We start from the raw sequence: 13,268 nt of genomic DNA, 5'->3' as shown, positions 1-13,268 counted from the left end.
GAGACCCTGTGAGAGAAGTACAGAACCGAGCACTGGGGCATGAGGGCTGCTCCACACACAATGCCAGGAACTGGCACTTTGCAAGCAGAGATGGCACCATCGGTTTGCAGGTTTAAAAAGTTCAGGGCAGCAAAGAGAAGTGGTGAGAAAATTGAGGGCAGGAGACGAGCTTGGACACTAAAATATGCACTCAAGAACAGGAGTCTGAACTAAAGTCACAGAAGAAAAAGGAAAAGGCAAATATGTGGAGCCAGAGAGAACAGGCTGACATCCTTCCTAGGACATGCTGCAGGGCCGAAACTGGTAATAAAATGGCTCCTAATAATTTCTGTGTTAAAAATAATAAATACATGACTCACTTTATTCTATAGACTGAGAAGGTATGCAAAATGAGTTTTAGAAACTACATACCTGATTTTCCTTAGCAGAAGATTCCAAAAAAGCTGCATTCCAAGATTCTGCCAAAGCTTTCCCTTCTTCATAACTGATCACCCTATAGGAAAAAGAACATTCCAATTCTTTGGTCTTTATTGGATAAAACAGCTCATTACAAAACAGGCTCCACTTTGATCAATTTTCTTGTGAGGCAGAACCATACCCTGCTAGACACCACCAAGAAGAAACAGAAGAGCACTGATTATGCCTGGGTTGGGGAATATAAAGGACCTTGCCTTATGGGGTTACCCACTCTCCAGCAAGCTCTGGGTTCAGAGAACATGACTACATTTCCCAGTATTCCAATATCTGTAACAAATGCCTACTTCATAGCAGGGATGTGAGGGCTCACAGTTCACTTGTGCTGAGCAAAGGTTGCATAGGGCTCCTCCTCCCTGCTACTGGGCTCCGTGGGTATGTGGACCCTGCTTCCCAGTTCATCACTACAATCCCAGCCTCAGTACTCAAAGTATTTGGTGAAAACAATGGATGCTACTTTTGTCACAGCAGATAATCTCTGGAGAGTTTTCTACACAGTTTGCTGCCTATTCTAGAGAAATGTGGTGGTATTTACATTGTAGTTTTGCTTCTGCTGTGCATGACTGCAACACTGCTAAACAGAGAGAAACACTACAGCTAAAAAGACTATCAAACAATACTTAAAACTGGCAGCTCAGTGACTATATCAACTTGGACTTGATCTTATAAATCAACAAATGATTTAAAAGGCGACATACCTTTCCATATGCAGGTCTTTCTTATTTCCCACCAACATAATTGGTATTCTATTTATAACAAAAAAAATAAAAACCAACAAAACACAAATTAGTGACAGATTTTATTACTCAGATGATGCTATTATAATAAGTTCATGTAAACAAAAAAGATAAAATAGTGCTACTTACTGTACTTTCCCCACCATATCCAACAATTTGCCATGGATAACTTTAATCACTTCAAAACTATAAGACAAAAAGTATGAAATCAGACATCTACTTCAATGTTTTCAAATGTAAACTGTTTACAGTGGAAGAAAAATACCAACTAATTGTTTTAACATAGAATTATTTTCCCTACCAATCCTTTCCCACATGTATTTGACACTCTTTTTTTTTTTTTGTAGTTATGGGAATACCTAAAGGGTAACAGGTGAGACATTAAATGGGCAAATTAACAAGAGGCCGAGAAACAAACTTTAACCTCAACTCATTTAGTAAAGAATAAAGTATTTAAATAAAAACTTGTAGTGCTTTGCAAGCTGTTGTGTCTCGCACTCAGCCCTGACACCTCCTTTTGTTTACTAAGCATAGTCACTCTTTCTGTGAGAGCAATCTCTTTATTCAATGTGCTGATGGTTTTAGACTGTAGTTGGGTCTCAATCACACATCTCTTGGACCCAACTATGCATTTTTATAATGTCACAATGATAACTTAAAATCTGCCATTGAGATTATTTATGCCACTGACTGCTGGCAAATGACCACAAACCATTCCTACCCTCCCCCAGAAAGCCCGTCATCAGCATTAGCCAGCACACTACAATCAACCTTCACAGCTGTCCAGAATCAGTCTGACTTCTTATCCCTTTCATCACCCTGGCCCAGCTCTGAGCCTCCCCTATTGCAGCCTGCATTACCTACTGCTGCCCCTTCCCTCCAGCCTCTGCTCAGCACAGCAGCCAGAGGGATCTGCAGCAGCAGCCTTTAATGGGCACCACCTCAACTTGGCAATGCCCTCCCACCACTGACCTATACCTCCTTCTACCCCCACCTAACTCCATCCACCTCATCCCGAGGTGACGCCACCTCTTTCTACCTACATCCATCATGCCATTCCTCTAGCAATGCCAGAGCCTCCAGTCGCCTTCCTGACACTTGGCATGCTCTTTCAGTTGAGATTCCCTCACTTCTTTCCAACTCTCCATTCAAGTGTCACTTAGAACTTTTCTGCTCACCCTACATGAATTCACAAATTCCCTCCATACTTCTCATGCCCTTGCTGCTTTCTGTCTCTTGAATAGAAACAATCCCCAAGAGGGCAGGGATTTTGCTTTGTTCACTGCTGTCTTTAGCTTTGGAACAAGTACGCCTGCTGAATGCATTCCACACTATGCTATTTTAACCTATGCACACTGTTACTTGGGTAAAAACCTAAAATAAACTTAATTGCCTTCCCACCACCACAGGTCAACAATGGATAGGATGTCCCAAGCACTGCAGGCTGCATTACAGAGCCCTGGTTCCCCTAGAATGTGCTGTGTTTGCCTGAATCTAAAATGCACAAGTTCTTGGAAGATGGTGGTCAGTCACATGAGAGGCAGTTGAAAGGAGTGGGACTGATGGTAGGTGGTTTGAGGCTGGTTCCTCAGCTGCCCTGCTCCGGGAGCTATACCCTGTGCACTCTCCTAGAGGACAGGACTTGGTGACTTGATTCTAATGAACATAACATGATAAAAGTAATAAGAAGCCACTTTAAAGTTTAGGTTATTGGAAACTGTGGCTTTTGCCTTGCTGAACATTCTCTGTCACTTCCTGTGTCCTGATAGAAAGTACCACCTGGTAAAGAACTGAAGGCAATCTCTGGCCAGCAAAAAACTGAGAACTCATTCCAACTCTCAAGGAGCTGAAACCCAACAATGGCCACACCAATGACCTTGAAAACACCCTTCCCTAGCCAATCATCTGCATGGGACAAAGTCCTAGCAGACTCTAGCCCCTGACTCTGCAGCAGAAAACTGAGCTAAGCTCCATCAATGTTCCAGATCCACAGAAACAATGAGGTAAGTTGTGTGTTGTTTTAAGCTGCAATATTTTTGGATAATTTATTATGCATCATCATACAGACATTCTTTTAAAGGCAAGTAATCTCTATTTTTGCCTTCAAATATTGCCAATTTGTTATGTGAAAAAAACAAAACAAAACAGCACTGTTTCTCTATAGGTCTTAAAAGACCATATTAGGGCTGATGAGGGAACACTGTAGGAGACGAAATTCAGAGCCTGTCTACAAGATAAGACAAGACAAAAAGATATCCTGGAATGGACCAATTGTGCACAACAAGCCAACAACTCCCCAATCCATTCCAAGAGTCCCATGGATTCCCCTTAACCTCGAAGCAGAACTTGACTAAAAGCTTAACAGACATGTTAGACCCTCTCAGCCAACCCCTACACTTAAATGACTAAAAGGCTGACAACAGGTCAGATGGTTGAAGTCAGCAGATTTTAAATTAGGATGTTATCAATTTATAGGTTTTTGAAAAGTTGCATTAAAAAAATGACATAATGCCTTGCACAAGAGAAAAGAATCAGTAATAATCATTCTGAGAAACATTGTCAGTGCACCACAGCTGCCTCTAGCTAAAAAACATAATAAAAGATCCATTTGTTCCGAAACACCTGTTTATACCAGTTAAATTCATCATAAAGTCACAATTTATACAATAAACTCTTAAAATGAGTATAGTTTTTTGTTTCTCTAAAAACTAAAAGTCAAATACTGTGGACCAATTTACTAAAGATACTGTTCCTTGTTCCTTAGTGGGGGCAGTGGTACATGCCTGGAATCCCAGCTACTCAGGAGGCTGAAGTAGGAGGATCACAAGTCCAAGGCCAGCCTCTCAGCAACTTAGCGAGACCCTGTCTCAAAAGAAAATGAAAAGGGCTGGAGGTGTAGTTCCGTGGTAACCACGCCCCCCGCCCCCCCAACAACACACACAAAGGAAAGAGAGACAAAACACTACTCCTTAAGAAGGTGCACCAAAATTACTGCAAAAAAAAACTAGGGGAAGAAAATTGTACAAATCTGTAAATAGTCCAGAATTAGACTGTTTCACAAGTATCTCATTCTTAAGAAACTGGAGATCAGAGTTGTCACATTCTGTGCAAGTGATATAAGAAAGGGAGACACAGAACATAAACGAGTAAGCTCAGACTCAAAGGCAATGATTCCAGAAAATTAATGTCCGAACATGTTATTTATGCTTTAAAAGAAAACACTATAGAGATTCATGATCTCCTTTATTGATTTTTTTCCCCATTAATCACTTTTGTGTGTGTGGAACTAGAAACTGAACCCAGAGATGCTCTACCACTGAGCTATACCCCAGTTATTTCTATTTTTTTGAGACAGGGTCACTAAGTTGCTCAAGCTGGCCTTCACATGAACTTGCAATTCTCCTGCTACTTTTAGCCTCAGCTTCAGGAGTAGCTAGGATTCCAGGTGTGTGCCACCACTCCTGGGTCATTAACCAAAGTTTTTTTTTTTTTTTTTTTTTTTTTTTTTTTTTTTAGTGGTTGGGTACTAGCGATGGAACCCAGGAGTATTTAAAAACGGAGCCACATCTCCAGCCCATTTTATTTTTTATGTTGAGACAAGGTCTTGCCAAGTTGCTGGGGTTGGTCCTCCTGCCTCAACCTCCTGAGTCCCTGGAACTACAGGTGTGTACTGTCATGCCCTGCTAACCAATGTTTGTTAAGTATGTATCCTGAATGCCTCAGACAGGAGTTGTTTGTTTAAACAGACCTAATTCATAATTTACAAAGGTGACTCATCCAACATTATCAAAGGGGATAAATGAAAACCCAAACATTCCATTTTTAAAATCTGGGTTCTTTTCTATTTCTAGGATTAATTAATTAATTAATTTTTGGTGTGTGTGTGTGTGGGGGGGTGTGTGCCAGGGATTGAACCCAGGGGCACTTAACCACTGAGCCACATCCCCAGTATATATATATATATATATATATATATATATTTTAATTTTGAGATAGGGTCTCACTGAGTTCCCAAGGCTGGTTTTGAACTTGCAACCCTTCTGCCTCAGCCTCTGGAGTGGCTGGGATTACAGGTGTGTGCCACCACACCTGGCTCTATTTGTAGAAATTATAAAATGGAACATATTCTTCCTTTATATTTGGTCAGAAGAAACAATTCTTTAGGGACTTTATGATAAAAAGGTATAACTTGATAGTTCTGTTTTATTTCACAAAATAATGAACAATGATTATAATTCAGGTAGAGGCTGAATTCAACAAAAAGACAATAGTTCTGATTAACGAATTGACGTTTTCATAAAGTTTTATACAGATTTCTTTAAAAAAAAAATAAACAAACAGCACTCCTCCCTTATTTTCTCATGTTTGAGATGTACTGAGAATCCTCATTAAACCAGGATGAAAAGCATCACTCAAACAGAACACTCCTACTTCACAAGAAAAAACATGGTCAGAACTTGCAAAGGTACCACTGCGATGACATGGGACACTTTTTTCTCTGCTTTGCATTAATTAGGTCATAACACACAAAGTCCTTAGTGAGCAAGTTTTCATATTTTTAAATCTAGTTCAATAAATTTTCCTCGGTGACAAATACGGAGTTTCCAACTTCAATGTCATCTATTCTATGGCTACCAAAAAAGGAGGTTAAAAAAAAAATAAAGTAATAAAAACATTAAGAATATTTTTTATCCACTATTTTAACCCCTCAGAGTGATAATTTATAAAGTAACAAATGTTATTTTAAAAAAAATTATATTTACAAACAATGAAAAAAAACTGAATAGTGTTTTCCCAAGTAAATGAGAGAAATAATGGAAAACTCACAATCAAATCTGATCTTGCAACATTCATCAAATTATTGGTATATTGTTTTGGTCAAGGCATTATATGTCAGGTATATAAATTGAAAATTGTAGAATATATTCTTTTTTTAAAAAAATATTTATTTTTTAGTTTTCGGCGGACACAACATCTTTGTTTGTATGTGGTGCTGAGGATCGAACCGGGCTGCAGGCATGCCAGGCGATCGTGCTACCGCTTGAGCCACATCCCCAGCCCTGTAGAATATATTCAACAAATGAAGCCTGGACTAAGTTTTGTGTGTAATAAATAAATTCTAAAAACACATAACACAAATTAGAAAAATATTTGTAAGTAGTATGAAAAAAAGAATGAACGTTTCACTATTTAAGGTATTCTTCCAAGTCAAAAAGTAAATTAACTGGTACCAAATTAAAAAGGCAGTGATATAAAATCTAATCCTTGTTTAGTGACCAAAAAAAAAAAAAGCATACAGGTAGAAAAGTGTCCTTCTACTATTGAACAAGGAATCTTATATAACCACTTACTGTTTTCAAATAGTAAGAAACATGGGAAAATGTATATTGTAAATAAAAATATGAAACCATGAAAAATAAAGTATAAAACAGCATCCAGAGAGCAAATATAAACAAGAGAACAATCTACACAGAATAAAACAAAGACCAGAAAGAAACACTCCAAGATGCTAATAATATCTATGTTTGGGTGGCCTCCCCACTTTCTATTTCTCACATTTCGCCAGTTCTCTTTAACACATAGTTCTAATCCTTGGTTTTGTCTCACTTGTAGGCTTTCTCAGGGACTGCCAGTGTGGGGTCTATTCACAAGAGTGGCCACAATATCCAAACAGTTTATAGTTAAATCTTAACACCTCAAAGTATGTTTCCCTGCCATGGAGAAAAATGTTAAGTAACACATTCCTAGAGAAAAGGAGACTACAATTTTCAATGGCAGGATAGTGTGCAGCGATGAGGAGCCTAGACACTGTCCAATATGGCAGCTGTCAGCCACATGTGCCTACTGAGCACCCGAAATGTAACTAGTGTAATTGAGGAAATGAATTTTTAATTGTAGCCATTTAAATAGCCACATGCAGCACACTACAGACTTCCGTCACTGCTGGAAGTTCTACTGGACTGCTGGACTTGATTGTGGCATTGTAGACGTGGATATGAATCACAACACTGTCACATACTGTCAATGCCCCACTGAGCAAGTTACTTTACCTCTCTGTCAATCTACCTCTTGTCAATTCTACCTTCTACTGAAGGTAGAAAACAAAACATTTCTGATCAAAGATTGTTTACGGTAGCAAATAATATATTATTAAAGCAGACTGCATAGCAAACTCCCTCCCACTGACAATGACATTTCCATTAAGTAGAAGAAGACAAGCTGTTCCTAATGCCCAGGGGTCTGCTTCTACATAACCATCTCCATTCTGTTCAGAGTCACTAGTGACAATACTTGCCAGCTTTGGTAATGGGAGATAACATAATAAATACATGGCTAGAGGAACCAAAATACACCTTAGCAACAAAAACAGTGGCTTCATTTTTATATAGATGAGGCTTTATTACATAAAACCTCATTTCGCAAATTCAAAGAATAAAGTATTCACCAAACTCAGCTGCCCAAATTGTATTGGAAAATCTATTCCAGATCAACATGGTGAAAACACAAAATGTAAAACCAATTCACAAATCTCCCACACCTTTCCTTTTTTCTTTCTGGTATTGGAGGTTGAGCCCAAAAGCACTTAATCACTGAGCAACATTCCCAGTCTGATATTATTTTTTATTCTGAGACAGGGTCTTGCTAAGCAAGCTTATGCTCGCTTTGAACTTGTGATCCCTCTGCCTCAGTCTCCTAAGTCATTGGGATTACAGATGTATGCCACTATGCCCAGCTGTATTTCCCATTTTAATTAGCAGAAAAACTCAAGTCATGTTCCATCACTATCTAGGCAACCTAAAGTAAGAAAAAAAAAAAAAAGATTTTATTCTATTAACATAACAGAATTTGTATGGGTGACACTAATTTTCCCCTTAATAACCTGACCGCTTTAGGAGGGGGAAAAAAAAAAAACCACTAAAATACATTTTGTATAATAATCAAGTCTAATTGTTACTACTACTAATTTAGCATCATCCTTTAAAAGGATTTGTGCTATCTATGTGTAACAAATAAACTGAAGCCTTACCTTTTGATTGATGTAACAGAATACACAAGAATATAACCATTAATATCTATGGAGTATGTCTGAGGAAAAATGGAATATTCATCCTGTGAAAGAAAAAATAATTAAAGTCTTCATAGACCATAACACACACACATTTACCCAAAGTTTTTCATATACTACAGAAATCAAAGAAAAACAAATAAACACAAAGTGTATTATTATCCTAGAAATGTAGTTTTCATACTGAAGATTTAAAAATGGTTTAGAGGTGATAATGTGCTTAATGAAGACATTCATCTTAGACCTCATAGGAAATTATAATGCCTACTAGTTATACCTATCTGTATTTTCTTAAACTGTCAAATTATGGCTTGTCCTATTCTCTACATGTAAGTCAAGTGGCCTGGGCATCATTTTATGGGTTGTTTGAAAGCTGCTGCCACCATTTGAGGGAGAAAGAGGAGAGTAAAGAACTATTAGAACTAATCAGTGTATTCAAGACCTTTGAGGACCAAAAGAATTATTTCTGAACAACTTTAGGAGTTAAATACGAAGGTACACACTATGCAATAACTTCTCAAGTCTTATGAAGCAGTTTCACAAAATTTTGCTTTAGATACTAAATTGTTAAAGTGTATAAAAAGTTCTAATATCAACATAGATTTCATCACCAGGAGTCACTAGTACAAACATTTCATTCTCAGTTGAATGTAACTGTCAACATACCACATACCCCAAGTACCCAAACACTATCAGAGAAAACTCACCCCCACCATCAGATCAAGCAGTGTCTGTTGACTTTGCAAACCCACAGTATGGTCACAACTACTGTTCATGGCCCAGAATCACGGGTATTGTGGCACACATCGGTAATCCCAGCTACATGTGAGGCTCCCAAGTTCAAGGTTAGCCTGGGCAACCTAGGGAGACTATCTCAATACAAATGCTAAAAAGGGCTGGGGATGTAGTTCAGTGGTAGAGCACTTGCCTAGCACGTGTGAGGCCCTGGGTTCAATCCCCAGTACCACCAAAAAATAAATAAATAAACAAATGGGTTTTGTTTTAAACTTCTTTGATATTAAAAAAATAGCCATTAATCATAAAATAACTTTTCTACTTCATAGAACTTACTATATATGCAAAATTAAACAACTGCTTTCATTATCAGTACAATTTTCATTAAACCAGTATTGAAGATTGAACCTACCATTGAGCTAAACCCCAGCCTTTTTTGTGTGTGTGTACTGGGGACTGAACCCTGGAACACTTAACCACTGAGCCATGTCCCCAGCCCTTTTTTGTATTTTATTTAGAGACAAGGTCTCATTGAGTTGCTTAGGGCCTTGCTAAGTTGCTGAAGCTGGCTTTGAACTCGCAGTCCTCATGTCTCAGCCTCCCGAACCACTGGTATTACAGGCATGCACCATGGCGCCTGGCCTCCCAGCCATTTTTAAATTTTACTTCGAGACAGGGCCTCATTAAATTGCCCAGGCTATCCTGAATTTGCAATCCTGCTTCAACCTCCAGAGTAGCTGGGATTACGGGGTTGTGCCACTATGCCCAGCTCAATATTGACATTTCAAATCAGTAAGAATAAAAATGTATAGGAACAAGTACAGAGCAGTCTTGGGATGGTTGGTTATGTCAGATCTGTGATATGCACTTTGGCAAAAATGTAGTTGAGAGGAATCAAGTATTTAAAGATGAAAATTTAGAGTAAATGAAAAGCAGGTGGGAGAAATTTTTAAAAATCAATTAAATAAATGAAAAATCAATAAATTTCGATGTAAAAATGTTCTTCATGGCTGAAATCTCAAACAAAAGCCATAAACAAAAGACAAACTGAGGGGCTGGGGATATAACTCAGTGGTAGAGCCCTGCTTATTAAGCATGCGTGAGGTACTTGGTTCAACGCCCAGTACTATCATAAGGAATAAAACCAAAACCAAACCCAAACAAAAAAGACAAACTAAAAACAAAACAAACCTTTCATCTCAGGTCATAGACAAACTGCTAATTTTCTGCACCATAGTAGGGGATCTCTTAAGTCAATAAGCAAAGACTAAGCACCCAATAGGTAAAAAATGGCAAAACACACAAACAGGATAACTTACAGAAAGTGAAATACAAATGTCCTCAAACATAAGAAAATAGCATCAAAGTCCCTTCTAATAGGAAAAAAAATTAAAATTACACTGGGGTACGATTTCCCTCCATCAAATTGGCAAATATTTAAAGATCTGGTAACACATGGTGCTGGTGGGGGGCTGGGAAGCAGGCATTCTCATTTGCTGATGGCAAGAATGTAAACTGGCCTTACGCAATATCACACCCATAAGTTTCCTTACATATATACTCTTTCAGATCTAAAAAGACACCTGGCGTGACACCTGAGACATTCACAGCAACATTATTGGTGGTGGCAATACTGGCAACAACTTAATACTAATTTGCATATTCATGTACAAAATACTTTAGAAGCACATACCACAAACAAAGAATAGGGGTTGTGAAAGATGCTAAGAGTGGAAAAGACTTTAAGTTTTCTATTTATTTTCCTATGCAAATTTTATTTTTGTACCATGTGCATTTAAACTGATTTTTTTTTTAAATTAAAGGTGAATTTAAATTCCATTTTAAAATTGACCATTACTCACTGTCTTGTCATTGAATTATTTCAATTACTAAAATAGAACTTTTTCTCCTCAGAAGTGGGGATTGAATCCAGGACCTCACACATACTGGGAAAGTGCTCTATAACTGAGCCATATCCCCAGCCCTTTTAAATTTTGTTTTATTTTTTGAGATAGGGTCCAAGTTGCCTGGGCCGGCTTTGAATTTGCAACCCTCCTGCCTTAGCCTCCCAAGTACCTAGGAATGAAAGGTCCAGTGACAGCTCACATTCTTACTCAAAAAATCATTTAAGGTGTATGCTTTCACCTCAAAATTAGGCGAAGCCAAAGTACTTTATACAAACTAAAAACAGTCCTGTTTTTAAACTAAGCTCATCATTATCCCTAGCTGGGCAATGAAACCACAGTGCTATACAGTCATGTACCAAGTTAACAATGCTTTGGTCAGTGAGGGACCAAATATATCGTGGTGGTGCTGTTAAGATTACAACTGAGCTAGAAAATTCCAATCCCTTTGTGATGCTATAGTTGTAGCCATCTTAACAGAGTGTGGTGATGCTGGTTTTATATGACTGTACTTCCAACCCAGTTGTATGAAGATATACAACACATATAGTCATATAATCACCAATAAAGATGACAACAGTTACAGGTTTCTATACTTACACTATAGTATGTTTTTTGAAATTTTACAGTATACTCCTTCTATTTATTTTAAAACAGGGGGAGGGTGTAGCTCAGAGATCGCGCATTTGCCCAGCATGTTCCAGGGCCTGAGTTCAAATTCCAGTACTACTCCTCCCACATATAAACAAGAGAGAATGAAAAACAAGAAAACACTGTCTCTTGCATCATTTTTCTCTTCGGTTGTTTTGTTCCCAGCCCTAGGAGCAAGTCTATACTACAGATACACACATACACTATGCAGCCTAGGCTGCAGTAGACTATACAAGTAAAGTGTACTCTATGATGTCCACACAATGGCAAATGGCCTAATATTGCATTTTTCAGAAGATGTCCCCATCTCATCTACTGATCAAATACCATCTGCTATCTGTGTTGCAATTTAGCAACATATTGAGTGTAATTTTACTCCTAAAAGGAGTAACAAGTAAACAAATTTTCCCTGCATCACCTTTTTTCTTTTTAGGGGGATGGAATCTGACTACATTGTCCAGGCTAGTCTGGAATTCCTAGAGATTTTGTCGGCCTCCCAAGAAGCTGAGACTACAAGTGGACACCAGTGCACCTGGCTACAGATTACTTTTAAAAGAATTTGCCCTTTCATCATTTCTCCCTACTATTATCAGTCTTAACCCCAGAACTAGCTCAGTTTGAATGCAAATGTAGGAGTTTCATTTTCATCAGGTTTTCTACAGAATGTGGGGTAGAACCAAGGCAGGAAGATGCCAGTTATTTCACCCTCATGAATCATAAATACAAGCATATCTTATTATTTTTATCTCCCAACTGAATATTATCTTTAAGAACTATCAGCTGCAACAAGAACCAATTATTCAAAGTCATCAAGTATAGGTATACTTTTGTATAAAAATTCTCTAAACACTGTTTTCCAGTAGTAACAGAACCCAGAGAAGCAGCAGAGCTGGTAATGTAACCTCTGCTCCTGTTCTATCATATACCATATCCTCACTCCTTTAAGTGTGATTCTTTCAATTTCATTATCTGTATTACAATATCATTAAAACACTTGCGAATGTTTCAAGCATAGGCTCTAGTGTAGAATAGTACCTCTAAGAACAGATCTTCTAGGCTGATAAGGAAAACCAGCATCAAAACATTTCCTCTCCAGCTCTGCCAGTGTCTAGAACCCAGTGCTACCACACCCCCTTCCCCCCAGACACTCATGGCTGTCAATATCAACTGTTATCACCACCTAGGTCTCTTCCAGTCTCAGCACAAGGACTAGAGAGAGTAGTGTATGATAACCTATGATAATAGTCTATGAAGGCAGATGACACTGTCTCCACCCCTTTAAAGATGAAGGTGAGGGCCCAGCAAGGCTCATTCACTTTCTTGAGGTCACTGGGTAAGAAATGCTGTGTCTCAAAGCCAGGCAGTGGAACTGTCCACACTCTAGACACCTGGGAAGCCCTGGGTCCCTACTGGCTTGATGTAAGTTTTTACAGCAATATTCATGGAAATGATTTATCAGTTTACATACTTACCTCTACTTTTCAGGAGCTTAAATAAGTTCTTAAAGAAGATTTCAAATAAGGATATAAAAGAAAGCCAAAATCTTAATGCCAGAATCCCAATATCAACGGAAAGGCCATACTTATTGGCCCAAGATACTCTAAGCTTACACCTGTTGCCATTACCAGCAACACCCCCTCCACTAAATGTCTTGGCTCAGGCAATAAATGATCTAGTTACCTTAACCATAAAGACAAGACA

At 38.3% G+C, this 13,268-nt stretch overlaps 1 protein-coding gene across 1 annotated transcript in view; it reads right to left on the bottom strand.

Moving 5' to 3' along the window:
• Rheb (Ras homolog, mTORC1 binding) overlaps positions 1 to 13,268 on the bottom strand; it is a 45,478-nt gene that overhangs the window by 2,629 nt on the left and 29,581 nt on the right. Inside the window, exons 4-7 of the mRNA XM_026413853.2 lie at positions 8,239 to 8,321; positions 1,341 to 1,397; positions 1,173 to 1,220; positions 412 to 493 (exon numbers count right to left, since the gene is read on the bottom strand). Coding sequence (XP_026269638.1) covers positions 412 to 493; positions 1,173 to 1,220; positions 1,341 to 1,397; positions 8,239 to 8,321 — 270 coding nt within the window. The remainder of the gene's footprint in view (positions 1 to 411; positions 494 to 1,172; positions 1,221 to 1,340; positions 1,398 to 8,238; positions 8,322 to 13,268) is intronic.

Source organism: Urocitellus parryii, chromosome 3 (assembly GCF_045843805.1).
Source record: "Urocitellus parryii isolate mUroPar1 chromosome 3, mUroPar1.hap1, whole genome shotgun sequence".
In the NCBI taxonomy this organism is placed as follows: Eukaryota; Metazoa; Chordata; class Mammalia; order Rodentia; family Sciuridae; genus Urocitellus; species Urocitellus parryii.
This window is presented reverse-complemented; position numbering and strand designations above follow the sequence as displayed.